At 39.9% G+C, this 11244-nt stretch overlaps 2 protein-coding genes across 2 annotated transcripts; both read left to right on the forward strand.

Moving 5' to 3' along the window:
• Positions 1 to 659: 659 nt before the first annotated feature.
• Positions 660 to 6039, forward strand: LOC149046760 (uncharacterized). The gene is made up of 4 exons (XM_089202809.1): positions 660 to 2673; positions 3141 to 3425; positions 3740 to 3785; positions 4075 to 6039. Exons 1-4 carry the CDS (start codon positions 2391 to 2393, stop codon positions 4832 to 4834), a joined length of 1374 nt encoding a protein of 457 aa, XP_089058935.1. The 5' UTR covers positions 660 to 2390; the 3' UTR covers positions 4835 to 6039.
• A 277-nt stretch (positions 6040 to 6316) lies between these two features.
• Positions 6317 to 10813, forward strand: LOC149046761 (TNF receptor-associated factor 5-like). Its single transcript, XM_089202657.1, has 5 exons — positions 6317 to 6372; positions 7330 to 7788; positions 8333 to 8513; positions 8893 to 9131; positions 9631 to 10813. Exons 1-5 carry the CDS (start codon positions 6317 to 6319, stop codon positions 9806 to 9808), a joined length of 1113 nt encoding a protein of 370 aa, XP_089058783.1. The 3' UTR covers positions 9809 to 10813.
• The last annotated feature ends 431 nt before the right edge of the window (positions 10814 to 11244 follow it).

The raw sequence follows: 11244 nt of genomic DNA on the forward strand, positions 1-11244 counted from the left end.
GTTGATAATACTGAATTACAATTTTGTGTGGTTATGTTAGGATGATTGTCCGGAAATTGTTGAATTTTTTGCCGGCGTGTTTGATTAGTGACTGTTTTGTTCGTAGTGTTTTAAGTTAGCCATCAGGTTATCTTAAAATAGGGGTTTTAAGTCTTGTCAAATGAAGTTATCGTAGAATAAGGGTTTTAAGTTTTGTCAAATGAAATAAACGAGTTTAAAATAGACTTTATCTTACTAGCGCAACCCTCTCATCGATTTGCGGTGGAATCCCTGTGGAATTCACAACATAAAAACGCGCGATTAGCGCTGCTCCAGGAACATTAGTCCAGAACAACCAGCTGATTCAGTGAATAAAAAATATTTTGCGTAGAAAAGTGGCTGAAACTAGAATTCAGTCACCATTTTCACGCTGGTGCGGTGCTGAAAGAATGTAGACCATATTTGTGGAAAACTGTCTTGCTCACCTGGTCGCCGTGATTTCGGGAATTTCCCGTTTTAGGTGCGCCACCATAGCGTCTCCGCAAAGCCTCTGGTCGAACTTGACCTTTTTGCCATCTGGGGCAAGAGTTGGGTTTTGAGTTACTTGCGCAATGTCGTCCACCCAAACGAATGTTCGGTAGGGCTTCGCGCCCGGTAGCCCGCCTGCAATTTGTGAGTCCTGTGAACCAACTTGTGCATTGGGGTCAAAAATAGGCCCGATGGCTCCTACGCTGTGATCACCAGACATTTCAAGATTTGTTTGTACAGATGAAACAAGCTGTTGTAGGGAGCGAAAAGAACTTCCCTCGTTCATCTGAAAAGTAGTGCCACTTAGAGAAACACCCCTATGCTGGTATCAAATGTAACGTCAACGTCATATCCGAAATGATGATTACTGGAGGTGTGACATTTCTAATTTTTCTTTTTTCATAATTAAATGAATTTAGGATCCAAGGCTTTGCACGAGCTGGTTAACATTCTTGAGATTTTATAAAATTACACGTCAGTCATTTCCTATTCGATGAATGGATTTTATGAATATAATTTGCTTCCGTACGCCAAGTCAGAGTTACGAGTTTGTAACTCTGGGAAATCGTTGTCACTTGCGGTTAATTTCTAACAAAGAGGTGAGGCACAACAGAGAAAGACCTTTTGTTTTAATTTAATTTCACTGCGGGACGTGTGCTATGAATCTTTCACAAGGTTCCTGTTTGCTGTTAAAATTATAGAAAGCTCGAAGTACAATTGGCGATAAATTGTCGAAAAATTCAAGGGAACTATAACTGCCAGTCTCGTGGAAGGAAAACCTCTCTTTCAACGCTACGATGCATGTAAACAAGTTTTCCTGGTATAGATTTCTTTCCTGGTGTCTTGTAATTTGCATCCTTCAACCCGCATCAGGTAGGTATCAGGCTTCTTTCCAAGAACACTTACTCAAACGCCATTGTGGTCATTATGTGAAAAGTGTTCGTATTCCACTGCTTCTTCTGCGATCTACAGGGGCGCAAATTATTTTGATCGAGAAAACAAAGGACAAAATGTATTGAGCGGCCCGCCAACTTCATGCAACCCAAGCTTCTTTTTGAAGGGAGAAAAAGAGGCGCAAGGTCATCTTCATTAATCGTAGACGAGCAGATGCGCACAAGCTTAAAACCGGGTTGGCTGCTTATGAATTAGCCGCAGTTGTTAGCTTCGGGCGAATGAAGATGCTAGTGTTAACCTTAAGCCGGAAAATCAGGTTCTTCGTTATCGCTGATGATTTATCAGTGCTTTCTTATTCGCCAGTGCTTTCTTATTCGCAAGTCCTTTCAAAATGAAATTACGTGTCAGTTTTTCCAAAAAAGGCTATCACTGGACTGTAGATGCGATTTAAACTGATAAAGCAGTGTTCCGTATTAAGTACTGCTCTTTCAGCTATGTCAATGATCGTTTGCTGCGCAAATTTCGTGTTTTAGAATAAGAATATATCTCGTTCCCCCTTCTAGGTCCCGGACTACCAAAACGGTCAAGAAGATCTCAAAAGGGTGTTGGATTTTTTGGCTAACGGTTAAAATTTTTTCCCATATACGGCTAATGGTTAATCTCTCTCCATTGCTGTCCCAGGATTTTTTTTGTGTACGGTCAACTTTTTTTTTATACGATTAACGGTTAAAATTCGTCAATTTTTACGCCTAAAGGCAAAATTTTGTGGCCGTTTTACGGCTAACGGTTACCCCATTGAGACCCTCGGTCAATGTTGTCTTATTTAAAGACATACTTCTTCTACAGTTGTTAGTCTCGATCCGGACGCGATAGAACACTTTGTGCTGGACGTTCAAGCGCTTTATTTTACAGCCCGATCTGCCATTGAGGACAGTACTTCAACTCCAGAAAGACTAACCGGCCTTTGGACTAAGTTGGAAGCCGCTGTAATGAATTTAAGAAAAATCCAATGGCATCTTATAACCACGAAACCCTGTGCTGAGGACATTTTGGCCCCATTAGTTCAAAGTCTGTCGACCATAGAAATAAGGATTGGTAAAGTTATCGAGCAGTACAGCTGCCTTGTTCCTTTTCTAAGGGAGCAGTTGTGTTACCGGGCACCTGTGACCTCAACGGAATGGGTTGGTAGACCATCCTACGTAATTACGAAGGAGCAGTTGGAAGTGATGCGCTCCTATGGTTTGTCATGGGTAGAAATAGCGAAAGCACTAGGTGAGCCGAAAATAATTTCATAATAAAGAAAATGCTCACGCGGAGTCATTCGTATTTTTTCTTTTTTTTTTTTTTTGTCATGCCCCTTTTTTCGAGAATGGATGTGTTCTCTTTTATTTTAATTCATATTTTAAAAAGTTTTTGAACATCGATATGGCTGCTTTATATTGGCCACAGGTTGATCTATGTTTCATATTCGCCGTTATCGTGCTATAAAGGGTGTCTCATACGATTTTACCTGTAATACTTTTCGCAGGGGTCATTCGTATTTTTTCTTTTTTTTTTTTGTCATGCCCCTTTTTTCGAGAATGGATGTGTTCTCTTTTATTTTAATTCATATTTTAAAAAGTTTTTGAACATCGATATGGCTGCTTTATATTGGCCACAGGTTGATCTATGTTTCATATTCGCCGTTATCGTGCTATAAAGGGTGTCTCATACGATTTTTCCTGTAATACTTTTCGCAGGGGTCTCGATTTCAACAATATGGAGACGTCGCATCTATCATGAAATGGAAAGAAGAAAGCATTATGGAAGAAGGAAGCTAGGTATGCAAGAGCTGATAGATATAGTGGCTGAAATAAAGTCCAGAAGTGTGAATGCGGGCATCATTATGATCGAGGGTGAATTAGCGGCTCGATCCCTCTACGCTAGAAGATCTGCCATCGCAGAGGCATTAGTTCGCCATGATCCTATAGGTGCAGGCCTGCGGTGGAGAAATTTGACCCCAAGAGTTACTTATAGCGTTCCAGGTAATTTTACGTTCTGAGTTATAAAACTTTGAACCGCAAATCATAGATTTGAATAGATGTGATCAAGTGTGCTGCTTATTTCCATATTGCACCGCATGAAGTATGTGTCGCTAAGAGAATTGTGCAGGTTTTGATGTCCATTTTTTACACGTCGACCTTAACAGAAAAGGAGCTCATGTCCGTCCAACATTACCATATCTTGAGTATGACTTTGGATATTCGTTCTCGAATAGAGCCAATTACTTTCATCATAAAATAACAAATGATCAAACCCAGGATCGTTGACTTATTAGTGTTTGAAATATATATTGTAGGCCCAAACAGCCTGTGGCACTTGGATGGCAATCACAAGCTGATACGGTAAGTAACAGACCTAAAACATACCATAAATACATTGTTTTTAGATTGCCTGCACTGTTCTACAATAATGCTTGAGGAAAATTAAAAATGATAAGAGCGGAAGACATTTACGTTCCTCATCAACAGCATTTTTTAACATGCTGTAATTCGTCTGTATTCGGGAATTAATACCTGTTACTTCTTTTAATGTATCTATGGAATTCAGTAGAGGAAAAATGCACCATATTCTACTCTTCCCCACTCATAATGTGAGTACCGTGTGAAAGGTGTTTTAAAACTCTTTTCTCAGATGGAGGTTGGTCGTGCACGGAGGAATAGACGGATATTCGAGGCTTGTTGTATTCCTCCGCTGTTCCAGCAATAATAGGGCAGCAACAGTGGCCAATTTATTCTTAGGCGCCACAACTGAATTCTGTTGGCCATCACGGGTGAGGACAGATAAGGGTGGAGAGAATGCGGAAGTTGCGCACCTTATGGTTGAAAAACGAGGAGAAGGTCGCGGCAGCATTTTGCAAGGTAGTTCGGTCCATAACCAGAGGATAGAGAGGCTGTGGAGAGACATGCGGAAAATGGTCACGGAGTATTTCCGACTCCTCTTCTATTTCTTAGAGAGGAACAATCTTCTGAATCCGAACGACGAACTGGATCTGGCAGCTCTACATTATGTATTTATTCCACGGATTAATGAAAACCTAGAAAAGTTTAAGGTGTCCTGGAACAATCATAAGCTATCTACTGAAAAACAAAAGACTCCAAATCAGTTGTACATTCTAGGAATGCTTAATTTGTTTGGATCAGAATATACAGCGGTAAAGGACTTCTTCGAAAGCAACGTCATAGACTCCAACTATTACGGCGTAGAGGAACCGGATGTCATTGATGCAGCGTCAGAGGTGGAGGAGGCTGTCGTGGTGCCTGAAACAATGCAAAACCTTTCTAACGCGAGCTTGCAGGAGTTGCAGCTACAAGTGAATCCGTTGGAGCGGGACACCAACCACGGCATCTCGCTTTACATTCGAGCAAAAGAATTCCTCTCGCAGCAAAATTAGCAATCGGTGAGCACGAGTTTTTTTCGCTGATGAGGGTGAAGCACGCAAAAAGTCTTCAAACCGGTTGTGCAGACCAAGCAATGTGGTCTACGATGTTGATTTCGATGATGTCCTTTACCGCAGTTTATTTCGGTATTTCAACACATTAGGGCAGAGTGTGCAATGGTTTTACACGAGAACAAGGCGGAAATACGGACTGAGGGCGGAGCAACCAAACTTTGTTTGTGTGTGCGTTTTATTTATTTATTTTTTATTTTAGGCTCTACTTTTTAAGCAACGAACTTTTAAGCGCATTATTTTTTTCCTTTTCATGATTTGTTTTGTCTTTCGCGTACGCCTTATGCGATCGATTTCATGTTATGATAATGCCGTGCGATATATTTTGAAACCCAGACGCCAAAATATAAGAAAACGTAATAACACTTGAATAATATATCTTTAATTCGATTTTTGACAGATAGGAAAAGTGCCCCCACGGGACTCAACAGTCTTTCTTTGTAGCAGGCCACACGAACTGAGAAGTAGATTCTTAGTGTCCTTGGGGTATTCTACTGACAGAGGGTCGGTTTGAATGAATTGGCCTTTACTAAAGCCGAACTGAAGTTTAACTTAATCTTAAATGGCTTTGTTTCACGTTCATTTAAAAAAAAAAAATGTCCTTTACCGCAGTTTATTTCGGTATTTCAACACATTAGGGCAGAGTGTACAATAGTTTTACACGAGAACAAGGCGGAAATACGGACTGAGGGCGGAGCAACCAAACTTTGTTTGTGTGTGCGTTTTATTTATTTATTTTTTATTTTAGGCTCTACTTTTTAAGCAACGAACTTTTAAGCGCATTATTTTTTTCCTTTTCATGATTTGTTTTGTCTTTCGCGTACGCCTTATGCGATCGATTTCATGTTATGATAATGCCGTGCGATATATTTTGAAACCCAGACGCCAAAATATAAGAAAACGTAATAACACTTGAATAATATATCTTTTATTCGATTTTTGACAGATAGGAAAAGTGCCCCCACGGGACTCAACAGTCTTTCTTTGTAGCAGGCCACAAGAACTGAGTAGTAGATTCTTAGTGTCCTTGGGGTATTCTACTGACAGAGGGTCGGTTTGAATGAATTGGCCTTTACTGAAGCCGAACTGAAGTTTAACTTAATCTTAAATGGCTTTGTTTCACGTTCATTAAAAAAAAAATTATGTCATTGTCTCGTAAGATCTCTGAATTTATATTTTTAGTTTCCCTTTGTAGTAGGCGAGTTCACCTGTCCCTTTGACTTCTTGTGTCCCTAGAGAATTATAATGATCGCACTTTGAGTTTGAATTGTCCTTTATTGAAGCCGAGCTTGATTTTAACATTCCCTGGATTGCTGCTATTGTTTGTCATGCATTCTAAATAGCGTCTGGTTACTGAGTGGCAAGTTGTTGGCATTGAAGTGTCCTGACGTGCTTAAGAAAATTCAAGAAACCCTGATATAAGAAATGGATAACATTACACCGATAACTAACTATCCAAAGGACTACGAATGTCAAGTATGGTAAGGATAGTTCATCTTTCTTTTTTTTCTCAAAAATATGGAAAATTTAATTTCCGAAAAACTCAAATCCAACCATACGTTGTGTCTTTCATCTCCTATTGCTCAAACTACTGAACAGTATGCGACAATGCCACCAAAGAAAGCGTTCTTTATGTGCAGTAGTAGCTTTCGGTAGAAAGAGTCCGATTGATTGTGAGTCAAATTGTAACAAATTCAGTAGGTCTCACCGATTTACGCTTATTTCTCTACATGCCGTGTTAACTATTTTTAAGTTCGCTCCATGTTCCACATGCCTAGGATTAGATTTTTACTGGTTTAACCCCATCTTACAACACGCCCGACCTACAACGTCAGTTCATTCAAAAAACGTGAGAGTATTTCCCACTATAGCAGCTTACAGACCACGCTGATTGTTTCGCGTTTACATGCTGGCGTTGGCTTGCGCGAGGCAAGCTTACGGGTGAACTCATGCATGCATATATCAGGTTTCTCAGAGCGTCATAAAATTATCTTTAGTACAGCAACCAACCAACCGATAGCATAGAAACAGTGAAAAAAAATTTAGTCTTTTGATTGGACTCTTGAGCGCGGGAAAAAAACCATAAAAATTTAAATGTATGGAATTTAGAACGCCATCAGTTCAAGCCACTCCCCTAAACCTCGTACGGGTAAAGGTAGATTTTTGAGGAATCTTTCGATTGAGTTTCAAAAGTAATCTGGGATCTGGGATTGTTTTGGGTCCGAATTCCCTTCGCGATTTTCATAAATGACACGCACACCATCGTCTCAGCCAACCCTATTCAAAACTAAACCTATTCACGAGTCGGTCGCATTTTCCCGCGTTTCCGGTAGTTTTATTTTTTTCTTTGCGTCCTCTGATTAACTCTCGTGAATTCCTTTGATTCTCTTTTGCGAAAACTCAGAGCAGTCGAAATCCATGTTCTCTTTGTGCTTTAGTGATACCCTGATGCTGGAGCCAATTATTTTGCCGGACTGCGGCCACACGTTCTGCAAAACTTGTATTAGTAGGGTGCAACAAAACCCAACTACCAGCCATTGCCCCCTTCGTAAAAAGCCTATATGGAGCTCCACACAACTGAAGACAAACGTCACCCTCAAAAAGCTTGTAGAGAAGATAGAGGTAAAATGTACAGCGTGCAACGAGAGGGGGAGCATCGAAGTGGTAGCACGGCACACCTGCCCCGATGCCCTCGTATCCTGTTCTAATAGGGGCTGCCAACGCAGCATTAAAAGAAAGGATGAGCCGACCCATAAGGAGGAATGCCTCTACGCAGTCATCTCGTGTGAACAATGCCACCAGAATACCACCGTGGCCAACAAGGAACTTCATCTTGAAAAGACTTGCATAAGGGGAGAAATCCGTTGCCCTCTAAAATGCAGGAAGCGTCCGAGAAGGTGTGGTCACAAAGCGTTGTACATTATCATTTCAAACTTAAAATGAAATTCTCTTTACGTGCGTAAAAGAAAGCATCTGGTGTGGGTATGCAGTTTCTTATATTAGGTCTTTTATATTTGATTTTTTAAGCCCATGTAGACCATACTAGCATGTACGACTTTGAAAATTGTCACTGAGTTCAAGGTTTTCTTTATCTTTCCCAAGTGTACTCAAAGCTTACTGTATATAATTTTTATAGAAATATCATCTTTAAATATATAAATCTCGTGAACTTTGGAAAGCTTCCCTTCAATTTGCTCCTCCGTCCAAGATTAAAATTGATCCAAAATTAGCCCCAAAAGTTTACTTTGCGACTCAAACGCAGTGTTATTGGGAAAATATCCATGACTTGGCTTGTCTTATTATAATCCTTGTCACTTTCAAGAATCAACAGCAAATAATGAAATAAACAAATACAAAACATGAGTTGAGCTGAACAGATGCGAGTTCTTTTCCTCGTTAGTAGATACATTCATGTAGCTTTAACCTTTTGTTTACTCTTAGGATGGAGTTGCAAACCCATCTGCTTGTCTGCGAGGAGAGGCAGCGACAATGTAGAGTCAATGGATGCCAATTTGCTGGCAATTTTAAGGAGATGGAGCAACATAACAAGGACCAAGCAGAAAAGCACGTGTCACTGCTGACAGAGATGGGTGAAAAGCTCTTAGACGTATTACTTAAAAAGGTAAGGCTGACCGAGGCCAATGCTCCTTAATGTTTTCCCCTTCCGATCTTTAATTGTTACTTAATAGCTAGTGTGCACGTCGCTGCGTGTCCACAGATTTTTTAACAGTTCTACAAAACTTTGAACAGATTTCTGCTTTAAAAATCATCAGTCGAGACTGAAAAAGTTGACTGAGTAGATGGTCCTCTTGTTTCCTTTAGAATACGATCTCACAAGGATGATATAAAAATATACTATTTGAGGCAGATTTGGGGATGAAGTGCGGGGGAGGGGGAGTGGTCGAACATTTTTTTAACGCTGTTCAGCTTACAATAATCGCCCAGTGAATTTTCCTTTCACTTTACTCATTATGACGCTGATTTGATTTCCAACACAACAGGACACGAATGACTTGACCAAGACAAAAATGGCACTCGGAGGTTTCTGTTGGTCCATCTTTAACTTCAAACAAATGGCAGCAGATATGCTACAAGCCGGAAACACTGCAGAACCGATGGCCAGCGGAGTTTACGAATTTGAAGAGTGTAGTTGGAGGATGCTGCTGTATGTACGTAGCACAAAGTGCAAGTTATTCTTGCAGTTGCACCGAGCCGTTCATCCTGTACGAGCTTCATTCAGGTAAATCATATCACCCCCTTGATTACGGATTGGTTACTCTTGCTAAACCCTATACCTATAAGGTTAACCTGTACAAGCTATCAACCTTCTACAAAATGAATCGACTGAATCAAAATAACGCATGCTTAGTAACTCTAATCGGTCATATCTGAGTAGATAGCTCCAAAAACCTAAGAATCTGTAAAGGGAAATAACTAAAACTTCTTTCTCTTTGTTTTTCCTCTTTTCTGTTGTGTTGTTGGTGTTTTTGGTTTTTTTTTTTATGTTTTTTTTGGGTGTGTGTGTTTGTGTGTGACTGTAAATATATGAAAATCATATATGTGAACTACGGTTAAAGAAATGAAAACGAAAGAGAACATCGCAGTAATAAATACTTCTCAAGCAGCAGTGAAAAAAAGACCTAAGTAGTGTTCATTACTGCGATGTTCGCTTTCATTTTCACTGTCTGTGCGTGTGTTGAGATAAGAAAAAAAATTAACCTCTTAAAAATTTGTTTTAGAATTGTCATCGGGCTGGCAAACCCAGTAGTCATTGAGCTGGAGCCAGATCTTCGCCTGCGGGAAGGGGAGACCTTCGGGACTGAGGTTGCCCTGGCAAAACTGGAACGAGAGGCAGAAAAGAACTCCGGCTGGCGTTTTATGGAAATATTTATTGAAAGGTTTTCTTTTTCTTTGTAAATGTTTAGTTGTGAAGTGAAGATATGACACACTGTTACCTTAAGTTGAGTGACTGCGATGCAGTGTTCTCTCAGACTGATGTACATCAAAATGAAAGCTTTTTCTATGACTGTCCGCATCGTTAGAGTGAATATTTCTGAACCAGCGAAATAGTATATTGTGAATTTTCAAATTAGCTAGGAATAACCTTTTTTGTGTGACCGACAAAGAATCCTCAGATAACGTTTAATATTTCCACGTAGCTATAGCTAAGCGAGTATGACGTTAGCGAGAAAAGAAAAAAAAATACAGCGCACGTGAAAACACTGCATCATAACCATAAACATGGTTTAGTTATTCTTCTTTTTGTAATAAATAAAGAGACAGTTTCGTTGAGATGGTCAAACTATACGTTAGGCTAAAAGAGTTCCATTGCCTTTTTAAAATTGCTTGAGCCAAATTTGAATCATAGGCTGACGACTTTTGACGTTGTGTTAAACTTATAAATAAGATAGACAAGACCATAGCTGTGGCGTAACAGATAATTTCATTCTTTTTTGGGCGTTTCCCCGATCCGTTCGCATTTTTCAATTTAGTTCCTTTCGGTTTTATATTAGCATCGTTTTAAAAAGCTTTTATTTACCTTTTTCTCATACATTTAATGCAAGAAGATCAATTTTGAAGCAAAGTAACTGTATTACTTGCGATTATAAAACTGCTGGACGACTATTTAGGCATGGGTATGCTTCTGTTCTCTATACGAGACGGAGAGTCTAAACATGTTTAGCCGCCACTGGAAAACTGTCATGTTGGTTTTGCACCGAAACAGTGCACACCCTTCAAAACGCACGAAACGAGTCTTTCAAATCTCTCAGGAGAACATGCCAACTTCCCCCTAGAATAGCTCCGTCGCTAGTAAAAACAGCTTTTACCTCTTACTTTCCGCTCCCTCCCATGTCATTAATTGGACACAACCTCGGTTTGGGCCTTCAGCAGGGTTCTCTTGACTTGGTTTCGTCGTCACGCAATACGGTACTACACAGTTGTCGATTTTGATTAAATGAACCTGTTAGCCCAAACCTCTTGTTGCATGTTTATTGAGATGGAGTTATTAATTGGCTCTTACTTATACATTTGAAGCTGAGGAAAGGAAAACACCGCCTTGTTGCTTGGCAGTGAAGAAGTACAGACCACAACTAATTAAAACACTTACGTACAAGGAAAGGTGAGACCTGTAAACCCAATCTGTCACGAGTCAGTTTTCTCTCAGGCGGCATTTAAATCATTTATGGTCCATTTTGCAAAACAGTAATTCTTCCAAAATTACTGCCTCGCGAAATAAACTTAGAAGACGTTTATATAGGTGAAGATAGCTTAGACCTTTTGAGATTTGATAGTGCTTTAAATTGAAACTTACCGAAAACCTATTGTGTGACACGAGAATAACGACATCGTTA

This window comes from Pocillopora damicornis, chromosome 4 (assembly GCF_964200805.1).
Source record: "Pocillopora damicornis chromosome 4, jaPocDami1.2, whole genome shotgun sequence".
In the NCBI taxonomy this organism is placed as follows: Eukaryota; Metazoa; Cnidaria; class Anthozoa; order Scleractinia; family Pocilloporidae; genus Pocillopora; species Pocillopora damicornis.

Excerpts from the sequence above, each read along its gene's own strand:
- LOC149046760 (XM_089202809.1), top strand. The coding sequence starts at position 2,391 with ATGAATTTAAGAAAAATCCAATGGCATCTTATAACCACGAAACCCTGT. Across the intron at positions 2,674-3,140 it reads AGAAATAGCGAAAGCACTAG|GGGTCTCGATTTCAACAATA; the intron begins GTGAGCCGAAAA and ends TACTTTTCGCAG. Across the intron at positions 3,786-4,074 it reads GGCAATCACAAGCTGATACG|ATGGAGGTTGGTCGTGCACG; the intron begins GTAAGTAACAGA and ends CTCTTTTCTCAG.
- LOC149046761 (XM_089202657.1), top strand. The coding sequence starts at position 6,317 with ATGGATAACATTACACCGATAACTAACTATCCAAAGGACTACGAATGT. Across the intron at positions 7,789-8,332 it reads TGCAGGAAGCGTCCGAGAAG|GATGGAGTTGCAAACCCATC; the intron begins GTGTGGTCACAA and ends GTTTACTCTTAG. Across the intron at positions 8,514-8,892 it reads TAGACGTATTACTTAAAAAG|GACACGAATGACTTGACCAA; the intron begins GTAAGGCTGACC and ends CCAACACAACAG.